The sequence below is a fragment of the Mauremys mutica genome, chromosome 3, assembly GCF_020497125.1.
Source record: "Mauremys mutica isolate MM-2020 ecotype Southern chromosome 3, ASM2049712v1, whole genome shotgun sequence".
NCBI lineage: Eukaryota > Metazoa > Chordata > Testudines > Geoemydidae > Mauremys > Mauremys mutica.
Genome location: NC_059074.1, coordinates 130,225,298 through 130,251,670, shown reverse-complemented (window position 1 = coordinate 130,251,670; position 26,373 = coordinate 130,225,298). Strand labels below are relative to the sequence as shown.

At 38.9% G+C, this 26,373-nt stretch overlaps 1 protein-coding gene across 1 annotated transcript in view; it reads right to left on the bottom strand.

The window, feature by feature from the left end:
- NUP133 (nucleoporin 133) overlaps window positions 1-26,373 on the bottom strand; it is a 57,169-nt gene that overhangs the window by 23,186 nt on the left and 7,610 nt on the right. The window contains exons 5-17 of the mRNA XM_045010925.1: window positions 22,795-22,926; window positions 20,793-20,963; window positions 18,541-18,696; window positions 18,385-18,455; window positions 17,623-17,770; window positions 14,576-14,720; window positions 12,387-12,544; window positions 11,501-11,592; window positions 7,389-7,552; window positions 5,067-5,161; window positions 4,743-4,967; window positions 3,492-3,614; window positions 393-492 (exon numbers count right to left, since the gene is read on the bottom strand). Of these exons, the coding sequence (XP_044866860.1) occupies window positions 393-492; window positions 3,492-3,614; window positions 4,743-4,967; window positions 5,067-5,161; window positions 7,389-7,552; window positions 11,501-11,592; window positions 12,387-12,544; window positions 14,576-14,720; window positions 17,623-17,770; window positions 18,385-18,455; window positions 18,541-18,696; window positions 20,793-20,963; window positions 22,795-22,926 (1,780 nt within the window). The remainder of the gene's footprint in view (window positions 1-392; window positions 493-3,491; window positions 3,615-4,742; window positions 4,968-5,066; window positions 5,162-7,388; window positions 7,553-11,500; window positions 11,593-12,386; window positions 12,545-14,575; window positions 14,721-17,622; window positions 17,771-18,384; window positions 18,456-18,540; window positions 18,697-20,792; window positions 20,964-22,794; window positions 22,927-26,373) is intronic.

Here is a 26,373-nt window from a genome sequence, read left to right as displayed (position 1 = left end):
GAGCTCCTTTTTAAACCCAGGTGCCCTGATTAGCCTGCCTTGATTGGCTGCAGGTGTTCTAATCAGCTTGTCTGCCTGAATTGGTTCTAGCAGGTTCCTGATTACTCTAGTGCAGCCCCTGCTCTGGTCACTCAGGGAACAGAAAACTACTCAGCCAGTGACCAGTATATTTGCCCTCTACCAGACTCCTGTACCCCACTGGCCTGGGTCTGTCACAATATCTACATACAAGCTTAGAATAGCACATAACAGCACTGTCCAGTTTAATATTCACAGTTTGAGCTAACACAAAGACTTCAGAGGATACAGTCAAATGTTCTGAAAAACGTGAACAGTATTTGCTAATGTTTTAAAACCAATATTAATTTGCCTAACATTTTCACTATTCTCACCTGTCCATGGAACATATTCAGGTTCTCTTTCCGGAAGCTCTCCTGTTTTATATAAAGAGGCTCTAGACTGGCGATACTGGCTGGCAGCTTGTAGCATATCCTGCACAACATTAAATGGACACCTTAAAAACTGGTCAATTTCACAAACTTGCCACATTTTCTCTTTCAATCACATTTTTCCTGTGTCAATTCTTTTTCACCCTCTACTGCTGCATGCAACTCTCAAACAGCAGGAGAGTATGCAGAGGCCCAGCAAGAGCATTAATGTACATGCCCAGGAGCTGTAAATTCTCTGCTATGCACATATGTTATCAATATTCTCTCCCAGGCTGCTAGCCATCAAGAGGGAAAGTCACCATGTACCCTCAATTCCACCCCAGTACTTCAGCTACCTTCTGAGCTCAGAGGATGTGGCCAACTATCCATCCCCTGTCTAATACTGGTCTTTCTCCCTGCTCCTGTGCACTGCTGCAGTTCATGGCAATCACTTCATCATCTCCTTCCTGCTAAAAGGATGAGAAGTAAAAGTGGCAATGCTGGCTTCCAGAGACTATTAAGGGATCCACTAGGAAATGGAGGCCCCCCCCATTACGATTTTACACTAATTTCGGTGCCTCCCAGCTCTGTGAAGGGGTTCATCTTGCCACCTCGAGGTCTGTGGAGGCATCCAAACTCCTTCAGCTCCATTAAAAGATCTGGTGGTGATCGTGAGCCTAAGTGTATCTCCTTCCACCTTTCTTCTGGATCCATTGTAAGATAAAGAGGGGTGGTTAAAGCTAACATGACCTTGCTTTTCATTACTTTCCTTTCTGCCTCCCTGCAGTAGTTTGGGAAAGGAGACTTTCCAAGCCCCACATGCTGACACAGCAACACTTAATGAATTGCTGTTACTGTTAAGCAGACTCTTAAAATGCCTGGAGAAGTATGTGCATTATAAGCTCTTCCAGAACAGTGCTTGACTGGGTGATATCATGGTCTTGTTCAAGAGACCAGGAAGAAGTGAAACTGACCAATACAGAGGTACACCTTTACACAAAGCTCTGTCAAATGGACAAACTGGGGGAAAAAACAAATCGGGAAAATGTTTGAGCTCTAGTAATTGGGCAGGGCAGATGTAGTGGAACAAAAGGGAACTCAGACTGAATCAGATCATCAGGACCATCATAACAAAGAGAACAAATCCAAGATTTGGGACATAACAGGGAAAAAGAAGGCCAAAGTGGGTGATTTGACACATTACTGGGGTCAGTGCCTCTGATTTTCTGGGACTTGAGCTGCCTAAGCACTTGGTTTCTGTCAGAATTGTGAGAGAAATTGGCTCTCAAGATAACATATGGTTCACTACAGTTGTGTTACTCTGTTCTGACAAGATCTTGGAATGTGATTCTATATTTCTGGAATATATCCATGCCAGCCTAGAAAGTTCAGTAAGCTTTTATCTAGTATGACACTTCTAGGAGTGGAGACGAAAAGTCAAATAATTAAACATGAAAGGAAGACGAGGCACCTAACGGATCCTTCTTAAAACTTGTTTTATGCACTTTCATATTAGTTAATGGGTAGTTCTTCTATTTCGGCAACTTGTCTATGAGAACTACCCATGTTACTGTACTGAGCAGCAGTGAAGGATTTCCGATGACTGAATCCAGCACCACAAATAATTCCTGTACTATACGTGAAACCATCTAACTCTACCAATTTCACTTCTTTTAATATTAGTAGTACTCATTTGTTATTAAACAAGTAATACATATTCCATGGTTTTTGTTCAGCCAAGAAATGCAAATTACTGTTTTCTGTATTTCTCACCCTATCCCTCCACTCTGCCCTTCCAATATTTGGCCTAGCTGAAGTAAAAGCCTTGTTAAAAAGGGTTCCATATATGGCATTGGGTTTTGTTTTGTTTTCTTAACTCTTGCAGCTTATTAATTTCTACTACAGACTGAGCAGGTCCAGAAGTTTACATGATTCTATTAGTAATATCCATATAATAAAATCCTACATTACTCATTGTTTATTAGTACCTTGATATTCATGCACATGGCATTTGATATTTAAATAGCCTAGATAAAGGACAAAAGTGAAATTAGATTTGCAAAGTCAAAGTATTTCTTGAAGTTTCCTACCCAGATGTGCCTTCTTTAATGATTTTGTTTTCAACATTGCAAGGTCCTTTTTCTTATTAATCAGGTGGGGAAACTGACATACAATTACTTCACTTAGGAAAGAAAAATCAAATGCACAATTACAAAATGGATAACAACTGGTAAGAAGGATACCACTGCTGAAAAGGATCTGGGGGTTAATAGTGGATCACAAATTCAGTATGAGTCAACAATGTAATGCAGTTGCAAAAAAGGCTAATATAATTTGAGGTATGTTAGCAGAGTGTTGTATATACGACACAGAAGGTAATTGTCCTGCTCTATCCAGCCCTTGTGGTGCTCAGCACTGGCCTCAGCTGGAGTACTGTGGCCAGTTCTGGGCACCACTCTTCAGGGAAGATGTGGACAAATTTAAGAGACCCCAAAGGAGAGCAACAAAAATTATAAAAAGTTTAGAAGACCTGACCAATGAGGAAATGTTAACAGTCTTCAAATATGTTAAGGGCTGTTATAAATGACAGATCAATTGTTCTCCATGTCCACTGAAGGTAGGCCAAGAAGTAATGGGCTTACTCTACAGAAAGGGAGATTTAGGTTAGATATTAGCAAAAACTTTCCAACTATAAGGGTAGTTAAGTTCTGGAATAGGCTTCCAAGGGAGTTTGTGGAATCCCCATCACTGGAAGTTTTAAAAACAGGTTGCACAAACACCTATCAGCAATGGTCTATGTTTACTTGATCCTGCCTCAGAGCAGTGGGTTGGACTTGATGACTTCTCAAGGTCCTTTCCAGTCCTACATTTCTATAATTCTATATTTAGAAATAATTCTTGTTTTCTTTATTTCTCTTTCCTGTTTTTTGTGAAACAATACTGCATTCTCGACAACTTTCTCTTGCTTACTAATACTCAGAAAAGTAGGGTTGGACTCAACTTGCTAAATTCTGGTCTTGGTTTTTTTCTTGAGTGTTTCATTTAATCAATGTAATTTGATACCTTTATGATGTTATTCACATCAACAACTATCTGGGCCCACTCAATGGATTCAATTGGTGTATCCTTCAAGATTTGCTCCTCATGATCTAATAAGCATTCAAAGATCGTATCTATCTGGGATACCTGTAAAACATACAAAAATATTTGCACTGAACACAAGCCTACCCATTATCAGGTGATATGTGACAGCCAAATGATTACTATATATGAAAAATACTGAAGTATTAACAGGATCTTGATTAAACAGCCTACTGGAATACAAAAAAGTATTAAACATTTATATAGATATTGAAACATCCAGTTATTTTAGTTGAGTTTTGGGCTTTTTTTTTTTTTAAAGGGTTATAAGCCCTCTCGCTTCTGGACACAAACCAATTGGGTTAGGAAGAAACTCCCCATATGTTCAGGTTTTTCCATGATTGTCCATTATGGGGCTCCTTGTGCCTTCTTCTGAAACATGTGGTACTGACTACTGTTAGGAAAAGGATAATGGACTACACAGACAACTGTTTCAATCAGGCATCACAATTCTTATTATTTATTTTCTCCACAGCTGACACCAGTTCTCACCTCTCCTAGGGATAAACCAGTCACTGGTTATTAATACTCTGTACATAATTAATCTAAAACTAAATCTAAACATTTTATTGCACATTGTTAAGATGAAACAGAGGAAATTAATGTAAACTGGACACAACTGGAACATAGTACAACTGGAATGTTTCCCTTAAAAATGTAATTGATTAATTAGATTACACATACTGCATCAGAGAGGACAATATATTATAGTGAAAGGCTCTGAGCAGTTACAACTCATTCCAGGAAGGGAATGAAGAGATGAGGACACGTTTTGCTAGCTTTGAGAAAGAGACCTACCAAGAAAGCATTAGTGTCCTTCAGTGCTCTCCTGTAACATGGCAATCCTAGCATACAATTCTCTGATGAGAAGGGAAAATGTGGTAGTCTTTTCATCCTTCCTATAGCTGAACTGGTTGGAGATCAGATTAATTTTACTCTAGCTATGTGATGTCAATGAGGATTCATACTTTAGTTGCAGATGCATGCAAAAAGTTATGTTTTAAAATGAGAGAAAATGCTACTAATAAAGTCTTAACAGGAGAATTCTGGAAAGTTAAATTTGTTTTAGAAGAATCAAGTCTTATTTTACACATTAATGTATTTCAGTTTTTACAACATAATAATTCATCATGAAAAGGGTTCCAATTAATCAAGGAGACTTCCTCGTCTTACCTCTCTAAAGAAAACATCTGCAGGGGTAAGACTTTGTGGAGTATCACATTCCCTTTTGTTTAAAGCAATTAATATAGCAGTGTTCACCAAGTCTGGCAGTCTGGAGTGGTGGTTCTTGAGAACAATGGCTGCTGATAACTTTTCTGCATGTTCACAGAGCAACAATCGAGTTGTCATTGGCATCCCTCTTATAGGAAAACTGCCCAGACATTCAAATAAGCCAACCTTTTATTAAAAAAAAAAAAAGTTAAGCAATGTGCAAAATATATATTTTTTATATTATATTAATCAAGTGTTCAGGCCAGCAGAATTTTAGGACCTTACCTGATGAAGAAAGTCAATGAAGAAGGAATGGGCTTTCGTCTTATCCTCCAACTGATGAAGGAGAATAAGGGATGTGTTGCTGAAACCAGCTGCTTCTGAAAAGAGTATGTGTGTGTGAAGAGAAGATTTTTAGCTAAGAGCATTTTTTAAAAAGTCCATGGTATTGCAAGCTGGAATTTAAGATCTCTTACATTTTGCAGCTTTTCTGTCTTCAATTATTACAAAAAAAGAACAAAAGCAAACCCTTGAAAAAAACGTATTTGATACTAACAAAAACTTTTACACAAAGACAGGACTTTTTTTTTTAAATCAGATCACCTTGTTTTGATCTTAAGAGACTGAAAATACAACCTAAAACTAAGTTTTTGTAATATAAATAAAACAAATATATAAATATGGAAGACGGACAACATTAAAATGAAGATAACTATCTGAATCCTGATTAAAGGTTTATTAAAGACCTAATACACCTTCACCACTGCAGATTTTACACTCCATGCACATATGGACTTAGCAAAGCAAAAAGAAATTGCTCCCTCTTCTTCACCCCGGATGTAGCCATGTATTGCTGTTTTAAATATGATTGGCTCAAGCTCACTCCTTTCCCTCAGGGTTTGAATCTGAGTATCCTGATAAAATTTTTACACAAAGGAGCAAAGACTTTAAGGAACCAGTGAGTGGAGTGGAAGCTTCTTTGGGTATATATGTGTGTTTGACATCCCAGTAGGGCTCCACTGTACCTTTTTATTGCTTTAGAATTATCACAACTTCTACATACTCTATTATCAGAAGACTGCTAAGATGTGAAACTCACAAGAACAGTTGCATCTGCAGTTTCCATCACATGTAGGCTTATCAGGCTTTTATTTTTATTTTCAAATATTTATTGATTAATCAACACCAGTTTTTGCACTAACAGGAAATCAATTCAGATAATGCATTCATAATTTAATGTCTATTTTTCAATATTGTGGCAAATTGCCGGCACTATTATGATGGTCTTGCACTTTTTCTTCTGGGGGGGGGGGGTTTCAGGGCACCATTTCTTGCCCCTGAATTGGAATATTAATTGCCCCACTAGTGTCCTAGAGGAGGGGAGTGGAGAGGGAGGGACCTGGGCCCGCCCTCTACTCCAGGTCCCAGCCCAGGGGCCCTGAGGATAGTGGTGAGCCACTTGAACTGACAGTTCCTTCCCCTGGGCTACTTCCCTCTCCTGCCCTTCAGCTTGTGGGGGGCTTCCTGCCCTCCCTCTGCACAAGCCAGGTGCCCCTTACCTAGGGTCTTGGACTTCTTAGCCCACTGCAGCACTTCTCCAAACTTTCCTCTGCTTCCCTTCAAATTGTTCTCTGCTCCAACACCAAGTCTTTCTGCTCCAACTCCTCCAAATTGTTCTCTGCTCCAACACCAATCCTTTCTGCTCCAACTCCCACACTGTCTGACTGAAGCAGGGTTTTTTTTTATCATGTGACTGACTGCAGGTGCTCTAATTGGCTTCAGGTGCTCTAATTGGCTTCAGGTGCTCTAGTTAATCTATAGCAAACTTTCTTCCCCTTACAGGGAATAAGGCTCCCTTCTAACCCTCTCCTGTTGCCCGCTGGCCATACTGTATCACAATATGTTGTGAATCTTTAAAGATTTAGTATTTGATATTTCATAATTTCTTATAGATTGCCAGGTAGAAATGATAGCCAAAAAAAGCATCACATGACCATACATGCTACATATAAAACTTCCAGCCAAGTCCATGCTCAGCTCTGGGCAACTGCTGCCTGGAGATATAAAGGAAAGTCTCTTCTCATGGGTAGTTACTCAGGAAGGAGGGTCTGATCAGAAGGTGGCTTGCTTTAGTGCTTCACCTACACCAGATTCCTCCAGCAGGGGTTGGGGAGGTAAGAAAGTGGCACTTAGCCTTTGCATGTAGCTTCTCTCTGCAGCAACTGCTACCCTCCTCTCTTCTTAGCATTACTAGAGAAACAGCAGCACTAAAAGGAGTGAAAAGGAGCTATTTAGAGTAGAGGTTGCCATGCAGAAACACATGGTCAAAGGCAAATACTCTTTACCCCCATGAAAGTACACTTGAGAGCGCACAGGAAAAATTGTGGGGAGGCTGTTGGTGATTAGTTTAGGAAGACGGAGTGAGGGTAGGGAAAGAAAGGTCAAAGTGGTGCAATCAATGCAAGTTGTTGAATACTAAGCAATCCACAAGTCCCCAAAATTGCCTTCACGTCATGGAGCATAGGGCTTACCTTATGATTTATTTTTTAAACAGAAAACTGTGCACAACTTCCCACATATAAAACCCCAAATAATATTAAGCCTTACCCTCTGGTACAGATTCAGCCCATCGTGGGTCAGATGCAGGGTAATCATCCACTAAGTCTACACTGATCTGAATTACAGCTCTATCCAGTTCAGTATCAGAATCCAGGTCTGCATTTGGTGGAAAGAGCTTAACAACCATGCTCTGTGCACTAATTACATCTTTTCTGAAATGAAAGAGAAAGGCTGCATAAAACAAAGTGTAATCAAAAGTGGCCAGAATGTTAAAAATTCTCCCAACCAGCAGTTTTTTCTACTATCCTTTTTATGAAATTTTTAGGTTATAATCACTAACACTGTTTGTACGGACCACCTTTAACCTGACATTTTAAAAAGCATCTCAGTATAATTACCTATTTCAAAGGGGTATTATCTATTTTATTGATGGGTAAGTAATTTGCAGTCACTTTTGACCCAAAAACCCCTGATGTTTAGCTATGCCTGTTGAATGCCTTTCCAGTAGCCAAGCTAACAGTCAACACAACATTTTAACTAAAAAAAATGTATGTGCCGAATGCTCCTGTTGGCTTGCTATTGGGGGCTAGTAGCAGTTGCAGATGGTCCACATGACGTTGTAGGCAATCTCATCATACCATCTCCTCCATACATTTATCAAGCTCAAGCCTGAAGCCAGTTAGGTTTTTTGCTCTCACTGCTCCCCTTAGAAGGCTATTTCAGAATTTCACTCTTCTGATGGTTAGATACCTTTGTCTAATTTCAAGCCTAAACTTGTTGATGGCCAGTTTATATCCATTTGTTCTTGTGACAACAGCAACACTTAACTTTAATAACTCCTCTCCCTCCCTGGCATTTTCTCCTCTGATATACTTATAAAGAACAATCAAATCTCCCCTCAGCCTTCATTTGGTTAGGCTAAACAAGTCAAGCTCCTTGAGTCTCCTCTCATAAGATAGGGTGTCCACTCCTCTTATCCTAGAAGCCCTTCTCTGCATCTGTTCCAGTTCAAATTAGTCTTTCTTAAACATGGGAGACCAGAATTTCACACAGTATTCCAGATGGGGTCTCACTAGTGCCTCGTATAATGGCAATAACATTTCCCTATCTCTACTGGAAATACCTCACCTGATGCAAACTAGGATTGCACTAGCCTTTTTCATGGCTGCATCCCATTGGCAGCTCATAGTCATCCTGTGATCAAACAATACACCCAAGTCTCTCTCCTCCTCTGTTGCCTCCAACTGATAGGTCCCCAGCTTATAGCAAAAATTCTTGTTAGCTCTTAAGTGCATGACTTTGAACTTTGCACTATTAAATTTCATCCCATTTCTATTACTCTTGTTTTCAAGGTCCTCCAGATCTTCTTGTATGATATTCCAGTCCTCCTCCATGTTGGCAATACCTCCCAACTTCGTGTCATCTGCAAATTTTATTAGCGTACATCCACTTTTTGTGCCAAGGTCATTAATAAAAATGTTAAATAAGATTGGTCCCAAGATCGATCCCTGAGAAATTCCACTAGTAAACTCCTTCCAGACTAACAGTTCACCTTTCAATATGACCCATTGTAATCTCCCCTTTAACCAGTTCCTCGTCCACCTTTCAATTCTCATATTTATCCCATCTTCTCCAATTTAATGATTTCTCATATGTAACTGTATCAAATGTCTTACTGATATCCAGATAGATTAGATCTACTGCATTTCCTTTGTCTAAAAAAATCAGTTATCTTCTCAAAGAAAGGTCAGGTTGGTCTGGCAAAATTCAACTCTCGTAAAACCATGTTGTATTTTATCCCAAATACCATTTACCTGTATATCATTAACTACTTTCTCTTTCAACATTTGTTCCAAGACCTTGCATACAACTGAGGTAAGACTAACAGACCTGCAGTTTCCCAGATCACCTTTTTTCCCCTTTCTTAAAAACAGGTACTATATTAGCAATTCTCCAGTCGTAGGGTACAACCCCCAAGTTTAAGGATTTATTAAAAATCCTTGCCACTGGGCTTGCAATTTCATGTTCCTTTAATATTCTTCGATGGAGATTATTTGGGGCCCCTGATTTGGTCCCATTAAGCTGTTTGAGATTGACTTCCATGTCGGAAGTAGTCATTTCTACTTTCATATCCTTGTTTCCATTAGCCACCCCGCCACTACTCCCAAATTCCTCATTACCTTTATTAAAAACTGAGGCAAAGTATTTGTTTAGGTGTCACCTACCATGGCTCAGATTATCCATTCCTTCTCATATCTGGTACCATTTGATCCAATAACATCTTTCTCCAAATAATGGCTCACTTTCGTGCAGTTTCCCTCATCACAGCTTCCATTTACCACTCCAAGTTTGCACCTTCACCTCTTCACCCCGTCCTTCCAACTCTCATCAAATACTTCCTCTTATCTTCAGTCTCTTAACTGCCATCTTCCCCTTCTTTCAGTTTCTCTACAGCTGCTTCCTACTCTCCTTCCTCCAAAAACACTACTCACCCAGTAATCTACTGCATACCCCATATCCTTTCATCATCTTCCCTTTTCCTGCATTATCCTGCAAAATGATGTCTCATTCTACAATTTATTTCTCACTCTAGCACTGGCGCTCTCTCTGACCCGGCACCATTCTCTGATGGTGATTTCTCCTCCCAGCTGCCCAGGTGGCAGCTGTATTTGTTGTTCCAACAATTCCTCACTTTCCCCTTCCTCTCTGAAGTACTCACCTAACTATCCACCCATCCCTTCTTGCCAATGCTGTCGTTCATCATTCCAGCTTGCTCTCCCACCCTTCTCTTTTCTCTCCATTTAACTCTTGACTCTCTTTCTAGTTCCATACCATCAACCTTCAGTTTCAGCTTCCATATTGGTGAGCCTCACTGTTTCTTGTTCTCTTACTAATACCCTTACTCAACCTGCTGTCACAAATCTATTCCCCCATTAACCTCTATGGTTGCAACTTTCTACACCAAGAATTGAGCTCAATTATTTCTCTTTTCCCGGACTAATTCAGGTCCTCTTCCTTGCATTTAAGGATCTCCACAACTCGATTTTTTATCTCTCTGCTTCGCCTGACAGTCCCCTTCATGCACTTCTCCCACACAAATCTCTGTCTTTCTCATGCAGCCCCTTATCCATGGAATGCTCTTTCTGACTCTCTCTTCCATGCCTCCATCCTCTCTTTGAAGTCCTTTCTCCAACCTCAATTATTCTAGGAGGCTTAGTTTTATAGATTATAGATTACTATATTCTTTCTATTCTAATATAAAAAAATATAAGTCTGCAGCCCTGAAGACATGTGCACAAATCACTAAGCAAACAAACTTACTGTTTTCACCCTTGGGTCACTCCACCTTTTCCAGCATTTATCTCCTCCTCTAGTTTTTGTCAATTTAGATCACACATTTATCAGGGCAATCACTATGTTTTGAGAAGCACTATGCACATTCATGGCACTGTATAAAAAATATCTTCTAAAGTAATACTGAAAATTGCCCATTTAAATGTAAATAAAATAGTCAGGATTTTTCCATTCTTCCCTAACTTTCTTCACTAATGCCAGTTACTGAGAGAACAGACAAACAAAATTTTAAGCTTAAAATAGCTTTATTTTGTATCAATCAGACCATCAATACCAGCTCTGGCAGGTTAGTCATTTTTTACAGCTATACACAAGTCTACTCATTTCTAACATGAATCACTGCCTAGGTGGTCCAAGAATGCCAATTATTTCACGTGATAAGTTTTTTTTAAAAATTGGTTCTTTTTACAAAATCTCTTGTGATTTTTTTTTAAACCACAAAAAATCTAAAAACTGAAAAATGTTTTTGAAAACCAAACAACATTTTTACCAGTTTTTTGTGGGCTTTTTGTTTGGTTGGTTAATTTGGGGTTTTTTGGGCTGTGGGATGTGTGTGTTGAAAATCCAGAAAAATTCAACCAATATGAAAAGCATTTCAGGGAAAATAAAACAGCTAGTCAGAACAAAATTGTCAATAACAATTTACTCAACAGTGTCCAAGGTGTGTACACACTTTTCTAGAAAAGGGATATATTAAACATAGTGATTTTTAATTAATCAGCATGCATTTTATTTTTATCAAGAGAATCCCTTAATTAAAAACAAACTTGCCCTCTCTAGTATATCAACATAGTGACTCCTCATACCTGCAGTACTGTAGAAAAGCAACTTTCAGTAATTTAGTTTTATCCTCTTGTGCTATAATCTCCATTCTACTGGTGGCATCAAATGCAGAACCCTGAAATGTAAAGTAAAAATTTAGACCGAAGGGAACATAGGCAAATACAAACCTCAGTATGGAAGGAAAGTAATCTTTCTAAAATAACAATGGTTTAGGATTATAATAGACCTGCCAAATCTAAAGTTTTTATTCCTGTGGGATGTTCTTGCTGATAACAACAACAAAAGAGACTGGGGCAAAGGTAACAGGATCACAGTTCAGAAGCTGTACAGACTGATCTAGCCAAAGTAATGGTCATAAGGTCCCTCCATTATGAGGTACTACTACAGCAACTGATCCTAGAGGTTAAGATAAATGGGATACTGACCAATTCATTCTTAGTTATTAGCTAACTAAAGAACTGGTCAGCCCCATACTAAAAGCCCAGCTTCCATCTCTCTCTAAAAAATTTTGGGCAAAACATTCTGCTTTAGAAAAATATTCTTGACAAGGTAACTCATCTGAGATTTTAAGTAAATGCATATTGTATAAAAGTTAAATACGGACGTGAAAAAACTTTTTTCCATTCTAAAAAGAGTGGGTTACTTGATAAAAAAAAGTAGAATTAAAGTAGCACATTATTCAAATGAATAGAGCTGGCTGACAAATATCAATTTGACTGGGAATTTCAAAATATTGTAAAAATTGTTTTGGGTTTTGAAATTTTTTTTGGGGGGGTTTTGAAAAAAAATTTTCAGTTAGATCTATACAAAAATTAAAATTTTCTGTGAATGAAACTGTGAAGGTGAGTGAACTCTAGGCATACTTTCTTTTTGCATTACGAGGTTTTGAATTTTCATACTAAATATTACCTCATTGTTTGGTCCAGCTACAGAAGATGACAGGGAATCCTCAAGGTCTTCAGGAAGCACAGACACATTTTCCCTAGAAAAGATGGCCACAAGCCCACTTTTTCTGGTGAAAAATATGGGAACTCCGGTGTAAGAACCTGCTCCTAAAATGCTATCCCCTAATGGGAAGGGAAAACAAGGCATTTAATAAATAAAATGATTATATAATGCTGCATTCATAGCTTGATCTTCAAGTAGACATTTACTAAGTTTTCCCATGAATCAGCTAACAGCAGTAATTCACAAGAGACTTGATCATTCAAACAAACAATAAGACTCACTGCAGATTACTGAATGATATGAGGTAATAACTAAGCAAACAAACCTAATTATAGAAAAAAATCCAAAAACCAGATTAATTAAATATTCTCACATATTAAAGTAAGTCCAGCTTTATTTCATGTTGTACACCATACTATCCTAGTAAAAGAACTGTACTATAAAATACTAATAGCAGACCTCACTACACTGGTCTACTCAAATCTTTGATGAGAAGTGAAATGAAATTTCCAGGTGGAGAGAGAGAGATTTGTTTGGTTTGCAGAGAAGCCTTCCTCTGCAACATGGGTAACCTGCAGGTTTAAACATGTGTAAATGGTGGATTCTCTGTAACTTGAAGTCTTTAAATCATGATTTGAGGACTTCAATAACTCAGCCAGAATGTAGGGATCTATTACAGGAGTGGGTAGGTGAGTGAACTTCTGTGGCCTGCAATGCGCAGGTCGTCATGATGATGATGGTTTGTTCTGACCTTAAACTCTATGAGTCTATCAGAATAAGCAAGATTCGGTCGTATTTAAAAATAGGGCTGCACAGTTACACAATATCATCTTATTTTCATTTTCTGTCCGTCTCCTGTCAAGTGAGTTTCAATCCCATATTTAGAGTAAAATCCCAGACTTTTTGCAAGCAGTATATGAAAAAAATATACTCGGCACTTGTGTGTGTGTGTATATATATTCGAAATTGTTTGCACAAACAACTTATTTTACATTTCACACACAGAGAAGCTGATGTAAAGTAGTAAAGTGACTGGCTGCAGGCCAGAGAAAGAACTAGCAGCAACAACTAGCATTAGAGTTCAGACTTTTGACTGCCAAACCTTTGTTCATTCCATCAGCCCATGTTGCCTCAATCTTTAGTTTTGAGGTAACTGGGGATCCTTGCATGAAGGAACAGAATGCCAAAACATATGGCTCAATCTAAATGCAGTTTGGAAATAATTAAAATCAATGAAGAAATATTCTGTCAATATGGTTAACTAAGTGAGTTAATACAAATTACCGTATATACTCATTCATACGCCGAACTTTTTTAGTAAAAAGGGAAGCACCAGAGAAGGGGGTTGGCTTATGAACGAGTATAGAGAGGGAGAGGTGGGACACAGCCCCTCCCTCCAATAGAGGGAGCAAGGAGAGGCAGCACAGCCAGCAGATCCAGAAGGGAAAAGGCGGGGCCAGAGTCTCTCCGCTTCTGGCCAAGCTGCAGCTCTGGGGTTGGCAGGCTGCAGCCTCGCTGCTCAGCCCTGCCCCCCAGAGCAGGCTATGGCCACGCTGACGAAGCATGCTGTAACCGTGCCACCCAGCCCAGCCCGCTGGAACATGCTGCGGCCGCACTGCCTGGTCTGGCCCGCCGGAGCAGGCTGCAGTCACGCTGCCCAGCCTGCCGGAGCAGCTCCAGCCAGGTCAGAGACATCCTCTCCTGGCCCTCCCCAGATAAGGTAGGAAGGAATGGGATAGGGAGTGTGTGGGGGTCCTGGGCTAGGGGTGGGGTCACGTGAGGGGTGGTCACAGGGGTTACTCCCCTGACTCCCAGCTTTTCCCCCCACAAAAAAAAATCCCCACCAGTTGCTGTCCCGGACCATCAGGATAAGCAGCTGGCGCACCGGGACACTTTGTTTACTTAGGTTTACCTCTGTGCCTGCAGACGCTTGAGATAAACAAACCATCTCAGCCCGCCAGCAGCTTATCCTGATGGCCTGGGAGCCAAAGTTTGCTGACCCCTGAATTATAGGGTTGGCTTACGAATGGGTTATAAAAATTTTCCATTTTTACTTATCCATCTTGGGGGTCCGGGGGGGGGGGGGAGTCGGCTTATAAACGAACCAGTTTATGATCAAGTATATACGGTAAGTTTCCTGTTGCTATTACCTTGTGCACCAAAAAAAATTTTCTCCTGTGGTAAAGAAATTCTTCCAGTTCCAGTTGAACAAGCAAAGACCTCATCTTCAGTGTACAGATAGGCAGCATGGTTACAGAAGTCTGGGACCACGAAACAGCACACCAGTTCTTCAGACTACAAGTGTTCAGAAGAATGACAGAATACACAAATAAACAATATTTAACACTTAATACTGCACTTTAAAAATGTTCAAAAAGTTGTACAAACATGAATATCTGCCTTTTCTTAATTTTAACACGACAGACACATCTATCACAAAGTTATTTTAAAAGGATCCCAATTTCTATTTCTAATTTGCTCTGAATATTTAATATCTGTTTCATCACCTGCTAACTCCAAAAGAGATGGAGGTATACTTTCACCAGGATAGGAAAGAGGTGAACAAATCAGTAATTCAGCAGCCATTAGACACTCCTAATGTAAGAACCAATTTTAAAATTGACACCATGGAAGAAATACCAGCCATATTAAGTTAGGTCAAAGCTAATATTCATGAACGTAAAAGCTTAATTAAAGAGACATTGACACTTCATGAAACATTTTTTGTGAAGTGTCAGTTGTGTAAGCAAACATACTTTAAGCACACTTCATGGATTTCTGTTAGAAATCTGCAGTACATCTGTAACTAAAGATCTGATTGCTGAAAACTAGGTATAGATGGGTTTAATTATCAGAAATATTCAAGATTATTGGTATTAGAGAGGCTAGTAAAGCAGACTGATGTATCAAATAACAGAGTATATACATTTTTTAAAAGCTAAGATTCTGACACCCCCTCCCCCCCCATCTACCCTCCCCCCAAAATATCCATCAGAAGCCAGGAAATTTAAATTCGAAGCTGGTCTGGTTTTTCAGTTCTTAGCAAAAGTATGAGGTTCTAAAATATCAACAAGTCGGACAGCAGCGGAGGCAAAGCCTCTTTTTTGAGCATATGATTGCATCTGAGGGGGGAAAGAAGGGTATGTATATTGGGGATACTAAATGGAATTCAGAACCTTCAGCTGGCTTTGCTGAGCATCAGTACAAGGTATAAAAAAATAAAGATGCAACTGCAGATTAAAAAATTAGTTCAGTATATATAGCACAAGGTACCCTATAAAACAATCTACGGCAGTGATACTGAAACTGAGGCTCACAAGCCACAAGTGGCTCTTTAAAGAGTCTACTGCAGCTCTTTGCAGCACATGATATTAAAACACCGATTTAATTATTAACCAAAGTTATTAACCAATCAGGATGCTTTTACTATGTTATTAACCAATTGTAGCTGATAAAATAATACTTAGTCATTTTGCTGTGAGAATAATATTTATTTTCCCTGTCATACTGTTTAAATATATAGTACTATAGTAAATGAAACAATGAATTCACACTACTGAGGCTCTTTAGGGTAATGTTGATCGCTAATTTGGCTCCTGAACTACTAAGGTCTGAATAACTGATTAACAGCATATAAATCTATGTAATCAGGTAATGCCCAAATCTCACAAAAGATTCATTTTAAAATAAAGACAAGAAGATTCACATCTGGCTGAAATGCTCTTCAAGTATCCTTTTTTCTTCTTACTCAGTATTATTTAACTGCTTTAAAAGCTCTAAAAAGACAAAGAACAAGCTTTAAAATTAAAAGCTATCTCAACAATCGCTTTTAACCTCTAAGTCAGGGGTTCTCAACCTTTTTCTTTCTGAGCCCCCTGCCCCCCAACATGCTATAAAAACCCCAGGGCCCAGTGTGTGTATGTGGGGGTGGGGGGCCGCGACTTGGGGCTCCAGCCACCAGGCAGGAGAGCCCTCACACATAGGTGTAGTTTGACTTCTACGGGGGCGGGGGGAAGGGGAGAGGAGGAAGGGAGTGCCACTCACCACAGCCTGTCTGGGTTCTGGGGGAGAGGAGGGTGCAACCAAAAATTATAACTCAAAGAGGGGTGGCTCAGCTCAAAAAGTTTGAAAACTGTTCAGAGGGCAGGGGGTAGCTAGGTGTTGTGTGCAGGCATGGGGGAGTAGCTCAGAATGCAGGGAGGAGGTTACCTAGGGGCTGAGTGCAGGCAGGGGGGTAACTCAGGGTGCAGGGAGAGAGGTAGCTACGGGCTATGTGCCTGGAGTGCCTCCCCACCCTGCGGTCACTGCTCTCCACTACCAGCTGCGTGAGCAGTCAAAGGGGACTGGGAGCTGAGGAGCAGTCGCAACCCCAGGCACAGCAGCAGGAGGAGGAGACAGGGGAATGCCATGGCTGTCAGCTCCATGGCACCAGCTGGAGTAGCAGCTGCCCCACACTGCTCGGCTCCAGCTTCCATCCTCTAACCTGGCGGGGGAGGGGGTGCCTCAGGGATCTAGGGGAGATAAGGAAGTGGAGGGGGCATGGAGCTGCCCCCATGACTTCCCTGCTCTGGGTAAGGCACTGCAGTTTGGGGGAGCAATGCCCCCATACCCACCCAAATCCGCCCATGGACTCAGGGCATTAGCCCCAGGGGGAGTGCCAGGGCACCAGGGCTTTGGTCCCATGGGGGGCACCGGGACTCGGGGCTTTGGCCACAGGCCCTGCAGCCCCCCTGAAATGGCTCAGACCCCCAGTTGAAAACCGTTGCTCTAAGTTTTACTCTTAACTTTTCTGTATTTGCTGTTCATTTTCAGAAAATTCCTTCAGCCTTCTCCTTCAGATTCAAGACACTGGAGATGAATTACTTCATAATTCATGCAAAACTGATTTTATAATAAAGCTACTTACAACAGAGAGATAGATGGCGGTATGTAGAGGGCAAGATAGTAAACCTAAACAGTATGAAATATCTCAGCAACACCACTTGGGAAAAAGGAGAGAGTTTCTGTGGGTTTTTACTTTATATATTTTACGTGAAATTTAAATATTTTACATTGAACTTTAGGTACTGCTCTCATCAAAAGCTGTTTATATTAATTCTGAGGAAAATAAAACACACACAAAAAATGTTGCCTGGATACATTATTTCCAAGACCAATTCCAAATTCACTTTAGAGCAAAGGTCCAATGACTCCATACCTGAAAGGGTGGATTATATTGGGTGACCTCCACAACAACATCATCAGACATGTGGTAACCTTTATCCTCCACTGTTATGAGAGTGTAATAGGTGAGACATGGACTGTCTCCAAGATGCCATGCTGCAGCCAAAATTACCAGTCCATCACTATTTATCAAAAAAGCAACACACAATAAGTACATGCACCATGGTTCAGAATACAGGAACATAGGTAGGACACTACATAAATAATATTTTTAGGTATCTAATGTATTAGAAAAGTGTCTTTTTATTAAACAGAAACTTTAGTCTCCACTTAAAACAGTGAGGCGGTATATGGAGTATTTTCTTGTTTTAACGCTCTTAATGCAACAGCAATGGTTTCTAGAAACTGAAAATCTGTGGAAAACTAAATTCCCATCAAGCTGTTTAAGTAATACCAATAGAAGCCAGAGAGACCAGTTATTTTGGTTCGCTGGCACAGAAGTTATATTTGGCTTACCCAGCCTCCTGGAAAAAAACATTGCAAAGAAAATTATCATGAAATGACAGAAACCTAATAGGGTTATTCTGGGTAAAGAATTTTTAAAACCATTAAGTTACTAATACTATTGCATCTAGTACAATTAGTTATTTGCACTGAGGTGTCTGCTTTGTCACCAACAGCTTTCAGAGTAATTAAAATCCCAATCATTTACATATAAAACAATGTAGGAAAATAGAAAGCACTTATCAAATCAGCACATGGTTCATCTCTTGCTAGACACAATGCTCATGCCTACCGGTTTCGCTGCAAATCCAAATACTGAACGTTGACTCCTCCTTTAATATCTTCATAGTTACTTTCAGAGCCCTGTAAAAGACACTAATTTACACTGACAGAAATAAAGCAGCTAACTACCAATTTCATTTTATTTTTCAAGTTTACTGCCTCTTACCCAAATTGCATCTGTGATGTGTTCTTTAAGGATTCTGTTGATATCCCAGCTGAGAACTTGACGTTCAGTAGAATCGTCTATCTCCCATTTGTTTAGATTTGAACTGGTCAGTGCATAAAAGCTTGATCTCTCTCTGTCCCAAAGAACACTAGAAAGCTGCATTAACCAAAAAAAAAAAAAAAAAAAAAAAGCAAGCTTTGTCAGTTAAAGTATGTTCTGACTATTCTGATATACTGTGCCACTCCACTCTTAATTTGATAAGACTTATGCATGCTCAATTTGACAATTATTATTACTGTAGTGCCTACGAGCCCTGTTCATGGACCAGAACCCCATTGTGCAAGGGGCTATATAACCACGGGATAAAAAGATGGTCCCGAAAGAGCTTACAATCTCTGCTTTAACTATGATACAAGATTTAAGTATCAAAATAATTCCAGACAGTAGTCTTATTTTATGGGATAAAAAAAAATAGCAAAAATATCTCTCATGCTCCTCTCCAGCTTTTGTGAAATTCACATACAAAACTTGAGTTGATCCACAACCACTGGCATCCCTTTATCTAGGGAGAACCTATGAGTTACTAATAGTTTCTCCATTGTCATTCAATTTGCCCTGCGTCATTCTCTGCACATCTCAAGTGTACACCAGGCTATAGTTCAATGTATACTTTAAAAATCATGCTTTGGGTGATGCAAGGACCTGAAAGAGCATTTGCCTAATGAAGTAAATATGTTATAGATGCACAGGAAATGAGGCACGGTCTCCACAGAAGTGACTGCATGAGTCTTTGTGCATTTGACTGTTAAAACTGCAGCTCTTCAGATAGACAAAAGGGTACTTTTTCCTATGATTCTAGTAAGGTGCATGGGATAGGATGTTTTGCTGATGTTTAACTTTACAGGTTTGTTTTTTTTAATATGAGTTGTATGGTTAAGAACTCAAAACATAAAATGCCAAAGTTAATATTCATATGCAAGTTAAACTATGTCCTTCCTTATGGATATGCATGACAATATGATCACAAAATAAGTCACAAATAATACTAATAGATGTCCATATAACCTTGAAAAGTGAATATTATATAACATGCAGCAAATGACACAGGGCCTGCTTCATTCATTGCTCATCTTGTATGTAAGTGACTTTCAGAGACTGTCAGCATAAGCAGAGTATATATACAAAACTACAAAATACCACACATCTAGTTTTATAGAAAACTGTACATTATATTTGATAAATGGTAAGTGGACATATAATTAAAGATTCTTAGAATACACAAGTACCACTACACTGGATACAACCTTAACTTTGGCATTTCCTGACTTGAATGATAATACTGGACAGTAAAGCACACACTAAAGTTTCTTTCGATTAACTTTAATTAGTCTTCCTGTGGTGAAAATCTTAAAAAATACACAAGCACTCAGCAATTAAATTGCTAGATCAGGTATGGTATGGACCAGAAAGGAAGACAATATGCTGTGTAAGACTAATGCCACTCCACAAAATAAACTAAGGGGCCACAGGCTGTTGAGAAATACCACATCTAGATAGGATACCAACTATAGTTTGCTTTTGACATTCAATTACCACAGGGATAATCTATGACAAATGAATAAGAGGGACAGTAGTACACTCCAGTTTTCTAGGCTTTAAGCCACTTGGGTGTTTGACAAACGCAATGCAGGGAATCTTCTGGGAAGCATATGAATTACCAGTTCTGGAACACAAATCAGGTTGAGGATTCAAGTCCAAGTGATCATACTGGATGCAGATCATCCATTTAATGAGCACACAGATGCTATGATTTCTGAGGAAATTTAAAAACAGTTGCAAGATAATTATTCCTTCCTGTTTACAACAGTGCTGTAAAGCAGTGGTTTTCTTTAGGGGTCCGCAGACTATGTCGAAGAGGTCTGCGAAAGGTTGTCGTTACTAAAGAACAGTGGTTTTCAACCTGGGGTCCACAGACTATGTCTAAGATTTCCAAAGGAGTCCATACCTCCATTTGAAATTTTTTAGGGGTCCACAAATGAAAATAGATTGAAAACCACTACTGTAAAGTATTTCTTTTTTAAGCCTTAATGAATATAATTGATATGGAGTGAGTTTCAGAAAATCTGTATTCTGATACAGTATGTCCTTAAGTAGCAGTGAGTGAAAAGGGAAGGAAGGAGTGAGACAAGTTGGAACATGGCATAATTTTTTTTTTTTAAATCTATTTATAATAATTTATTTCTTGAACTTACCGCAGCATCATTACTGGGAGATAAAATCCCCAAGAGAGAAGAGACTCTTCGGCCAATTCCAGAAAACATGCCCTGCCCCTGTGGCAGGACATGCTGGTGGATCTTACCAGAACTGTCTGGTATCAATCGAACAAGCTGGCCTCTTGAAGATGATAAAACAAAACTTCCTCCCTAACAAAAAGTAAAAATGTCTACATTAGACACATAAAAGACACACCATCAACTTTCAGCAACAATTACTGTCAAATAAGGATTATTTGTACCAGGCCAGGAGAAAAACAGGATTGGGAACACAGCCATTGTTGCTACTGTACAAAGAACCCGAGGGCTAGCAGAGATATACCATGAAACATTTTTCCAGCAAATTAATTTAAAGCTCAGCTGGCTGTAAAAGCCTGGGAAAAACTTTACTTGGTTAAAAAGGTCAGCTTTTCAATAGGCCATGCTCTTTACCTGGAAATTATAAAACGTTACATAAAAACTGAAATGTATCAGATGTTTTAACAACTATTTATAGTTCTTCCAAGGCTTAAATTATGGCATATAGCACACAATATATTTGTTAGGTTACTCATGTTTAAATTAATATTTAACCACATTTTTTGAAAAACTGTTTTATTGATCACAAAAATAGTCCACCTTTAATGAACATTTTTACCAACTATTATTTGTGAACTTAATGCTCATTTTCATAATCTTATTAGGAACGGCTCTGCTCCATAACAAAAAATTCTTTCCAAGGGTAGCTTGCTGTTTTCACGGAAGTGTCCTGACCTACATAGAACACATCACAACTAACTGCATAAGAAAATATCCATCAGACTATATTGTGAGACTTATTTCAGTATCTTTTAAAAATGATTTTGGTAAGTGAGTGTAGTTTTTGTAAAAGATGCCAGATTGTTTGTAAAAGGAAATGCAGCACTATTTGGCAACAGCAGTGGAGAGGACAGGGACAGGCTCACCTCTTGTGCAAAGTCATTGACTTGAATGGTGTTACATGGGAGATGAATATAGCCCATACTGTGAAAAACACATTACTCAGAAGTATTGAAAGAAGTCTGTATAAAGCAAATATTAAACTGGAGTTCAACAATGATTAATGTTCTAAACACTGCACAAGATTTAGCCTATGGAATTATATTTCAGTCAACAAAAATTGCAAAGCTAAAATTCTATGTAATGTTTTCAAACGAATGTTTACACTTCTCAAAATGCTGTGGTATAGTTCCATTTGAACTTTCTCCCGAGTCTCAGTTTACCAGTTTAGTAAACCTACCTTCAAATCTCTGAGATGCCTGCACACACACTTTCAATTGCTTTCATTTTCTGATAGAAGCTTAATTCTTTTATCAGACTTTTTAAGTTAAACAAACAACAGATGTGTTGTTTTGGGATGTTTTAATACTCACTGCTAATCAAAAATGTTACATATAAATATACTAATTCGGCCCTAAAAGGAAAATCATTTTATTTAAATTAGACTTTGGATGTGCTACGTTTTAGAAGTTGCAAAATGCAGGTAAAATTTTTCCAACAGGGTCAATCTACTGACATCTGAACTAAATGAACAATTACACGTAATGTTTAAGTGAAAAAAAAAATCACAATTCCTTGTTTATAACAGGTTAAAAAAAGAATATAAGTAGTCCTACCACCATTTTATCTTTGCAGTTTACTCTGCTTACATCTAATTTCTGAACTGGGATTTATAAAAAAATATATCCAGTTTAACAAGCTCATGCACAAAATAATTATCTGTTCATGTTTGTCATATTCTGGTACTTTTGGGAGGAAAGGGATCTTGCTCTCACTCATGGTGGTATCGCCTCTCTGTCAGTTCTGTGAAGTTATCCATAATGAAGTCACATAGTTCACTCTGCAACTGTTTAGTTTATTAAAGTTCCTAGGGGTTTAGGACTTGATGCTCCAAATACTCTTTCCTGTTTCTAAGTTAGCAATCAAATTAATACTTTTGATGTAAACAAAATTTGTACTATACCTTTACAGCTGTTAGAAAACTGCACAGAGAGCCTCCGAAGTCTGTAAAAGTCTCCGTATAGGAACCTTCATGCACAAGGCTGGGCCAATAACGTACAAACCCTTCGCTGGTGGCAACCATTGCTGACAGAGACTTGAAATTACAGAAAAATAGTCAACACATGATATAGATGAACTATAATAAGGATGAAACTTTTTATTTTAATAATATTAATCTCTTTTGACTGTCCCAGAGGTTAAGACGGTAAAAACACAAAATTGGTAAATATATACATACACACACACACAACTAAAGCACATTCAGGGGGGAGGAGGAGGATTATGTAAAAATGGCAATTTCTAACTCAACAGATGTATATACTGAGTCATTACAGTATATATAGTTTTTACTGCCGATCATGTAGCAGGGCCAATATAGCTATGGAGTGCAAGTGAGATTTGTTGCTGTAAGGACCAGCAAAGGACTTAAGTTCCAGATGCAAAATCTTTGTTACTGGTCATGACATGTGACCCCAGAAACTCAGCTTAACGAATATCCAATGTCAGCTGCGAGGCTGACAGAGAAAAAAATCTCTTTACCTATAAACCAAAAAAAATTGTTTTGGAACCATTAAGAGAAACATAAAACTCTACAATGCCTTTTTTACAAATGTATTCGTCAGAGAATAATCACACAAACTCTCAAATGTTTCTATCAGGATGTTTTCGGTGAAGAGTTCTTCTCTGTAGGGCTCACTCTCCCTGGAGATCCACCCAAAGTCAAGTACAAAGAATGGTGAAGTGCCTTTATCCAAGTAAAGATCTGGACAGGAAGCACTACGTCTCATCAACTGATTGGCCAAAAATCACAAAATAATAAGATCATCACAATGGCTGTAATGGGTCAGACCAATGGTCCATCTAGCCCACTATCCTATCTTCTATCAATAGCCAGTGCCAGATACTTCAGAGAGAATTAACTCAACAGGGCAATTATCAAGTGATTCATCCCCCGTTGTCCAATCACAGTTTATAGCAGTTGGAGATTAAGGGCCATGGGATTACATCTCTGATCATCTTGGCTAATAGCCATTGATGAACCTATTCTCCATGAATTTATCTAATTCTTTTGTAACCTATTTACACATTTGGCCTTTACAACATCCCCTGGGAAGGAGTTCCACAGGCTGACTGCATGTTGTGTGAAGTACTTCTTCCTTATGTTTGTTTTAAACCTGCTGTATATTAATTTATTTGGATCACCCCTGGTTCTTGTGTTACATGAAAGGATAAATAACGTTTCCTCCACACCATTAATGATTTTAGAGACCTCTATTACATCCCACCCATTGGTTGTCTCTTTTCTGAGCTGAATCGTTGGTCTTTTTAATCTCCCCATCATATGGAAGTTGTTCTATACCCCAATCATTTTTGTAGCCCTTCTCTTTACTTATTCCAATTTTAATACATCTTTTTTGAGATGGGGCAACCAGAACTGCATGCAGTACTCAAGAAGTGGGCATACTATGGATTTACATTGTGGCATTAAGATATTTTCTTATTATCTATTCCCTTCCTAATGGCTCCTAACACTGTTAAGCTTTTTTGACTGTCATTGCACATTGAGCGGATGTTTTCAGATAACTATCTAAGATGACTCCAAGATCTCTTTCTTAAGTGGCAACAGCTGATTTAGACCCCATCATTTTGTGTGTATAGTTGGGGTTATGTTTTCCAATGTGCATGACTTTGCACTTATCAACATTAAATTTCATCTGCCATTTTGTTGCCTAGTCATCCAGTTTTGTGAGATCCCTTTGAAACTCTTTGCAATCATCTTTGGACTTAACAATTGAGTAATTTTGTATCATCTGCAAACTCTGCCACCTCACTGTTTCCCCACTTTTCCAAATCATTTATAAATATTTTGTACAGGACTTGTCCCAGTACAGATTCTTTGGGAGGACCTGCTATTTACCTCTCTCCACTGTGAAACCTAACCATTTATTCCTACCCTTTGCTTCCTACCTTTTAACCAGTTACTGATCCATGAGAGGTCCTTCCCTCTTCTCCCATGAGTGCTTCCTTTGCTTAAGAGCCTTTGCTGAGGGACCTTGTCAAAGGCTTTCTGAAAATCCAAGTACACTGTACCTAACCCAATCATCCTTGTCCAGCTGCTTGACGACAACCTCAAAAAATTCTAATAGATTGATGAAGCATGATTTGCCTATACAAAAGCCATGTTGACTCTTCCCCAACAGTGTTTATCTCTGCACCTGATAATTCTGTTCTTTAATGTCAACCTATTTGCCTGGTACTGAAGTTAGGCTTACTGGCCTGTAATTGCCAGGATTGTCTCTGGAGCCTTTTTTTAAAAATGGCTGTACCAGTCATCTGGTACAGAGGCTGATTTAAGCAACAGGCTACATACCACAGTTAGTAGTTCTGCAATTTCATATTTGAGTTCCTTCAGAACTCTTGGGTGAATATTTGTTCCAAAACCTCCTTTACTGACACCTCAATCTGGGACATTTCCTCAGATCTGTCATCTAAAACAATGACTCAGGCGTGGGACTCTCCCACACATCCTCTGCAGTGAAGACCAATGAAAAGAATTCATTTCTGCAATGGCCTTGTCTTCCTTGAGTGCTCTTTTACTACCCTGATCATCCAGTGGCCCCACTGATTGCTTGGCAGGCTTCCTGCTTCTAATGTACTTCCAGACATTTTTGCTGTTAGTTTTTGTGTCGTTTGCCAGTTGCTCTTCAAATTCCTTTTTGGCATGCCTAATTATACTTTTGCACTTGACCTGCCAGAGTTTTTGCTCTTTTCTATTTTCCTCACTAGGATTTGACTTCCAAAGTTTTTAAAGGATACCTTTTTGCCTCTAAATGCCTCTTTTACTCTCTTGTTTAACTATGGCGGCATTTTTCTGGTCCTCTTACTGACTTGTTTTGTTTTAATTTGGAGTATACAAGACGTTTTACTTTTGTGACTATTCCTTTTAATTTCCATTTAAATAGCCTCCTCATTTTTGTGTAGTTCCCCTTTTTGAAGTTAAATGCTACTGTGGTGGGTTTCTTTAGTATTTTCCCCCCACTACAAGGATCTTAAATTTAATTACGTTATGGTCACTATTACCGAGCAGTTCAATTATATTTTAAAATTTTACAGTAATTTATTTTATAATGTTGTAGTTTAAGATGTCATTGAGCTATTCCTTTGACCCAACCTCTTGCCGTTTTCCCACCACTAATATTCCCCTTACAGCCTTACTACTGTGGTCCACAAAGCAGTCATGTCTTTGCAAAACATACCCAGCTAAGGAAAGATGAATTTAATAATTTAGGCTTTCGCATGTTCTCGCCTCTCATACTACTTCTAGTATGATTAAACTGTGGCAAGAGTTAAAGGGGTCAAGTTTGGTAGGAGGGGTGTGACAGCAAAATGCTACCTCCTCTTTTTATCACCTAGAAATTCAAGATGATGCCAGGATGGATGGCTTCTTCCCTTCAAGGATTAGCTGCTGATCTGACCCTCACTGAAAAGCTCTGGGCGCACTGAATGAATGCTGTGTACAACCTGAAACTGAAAATGAAAA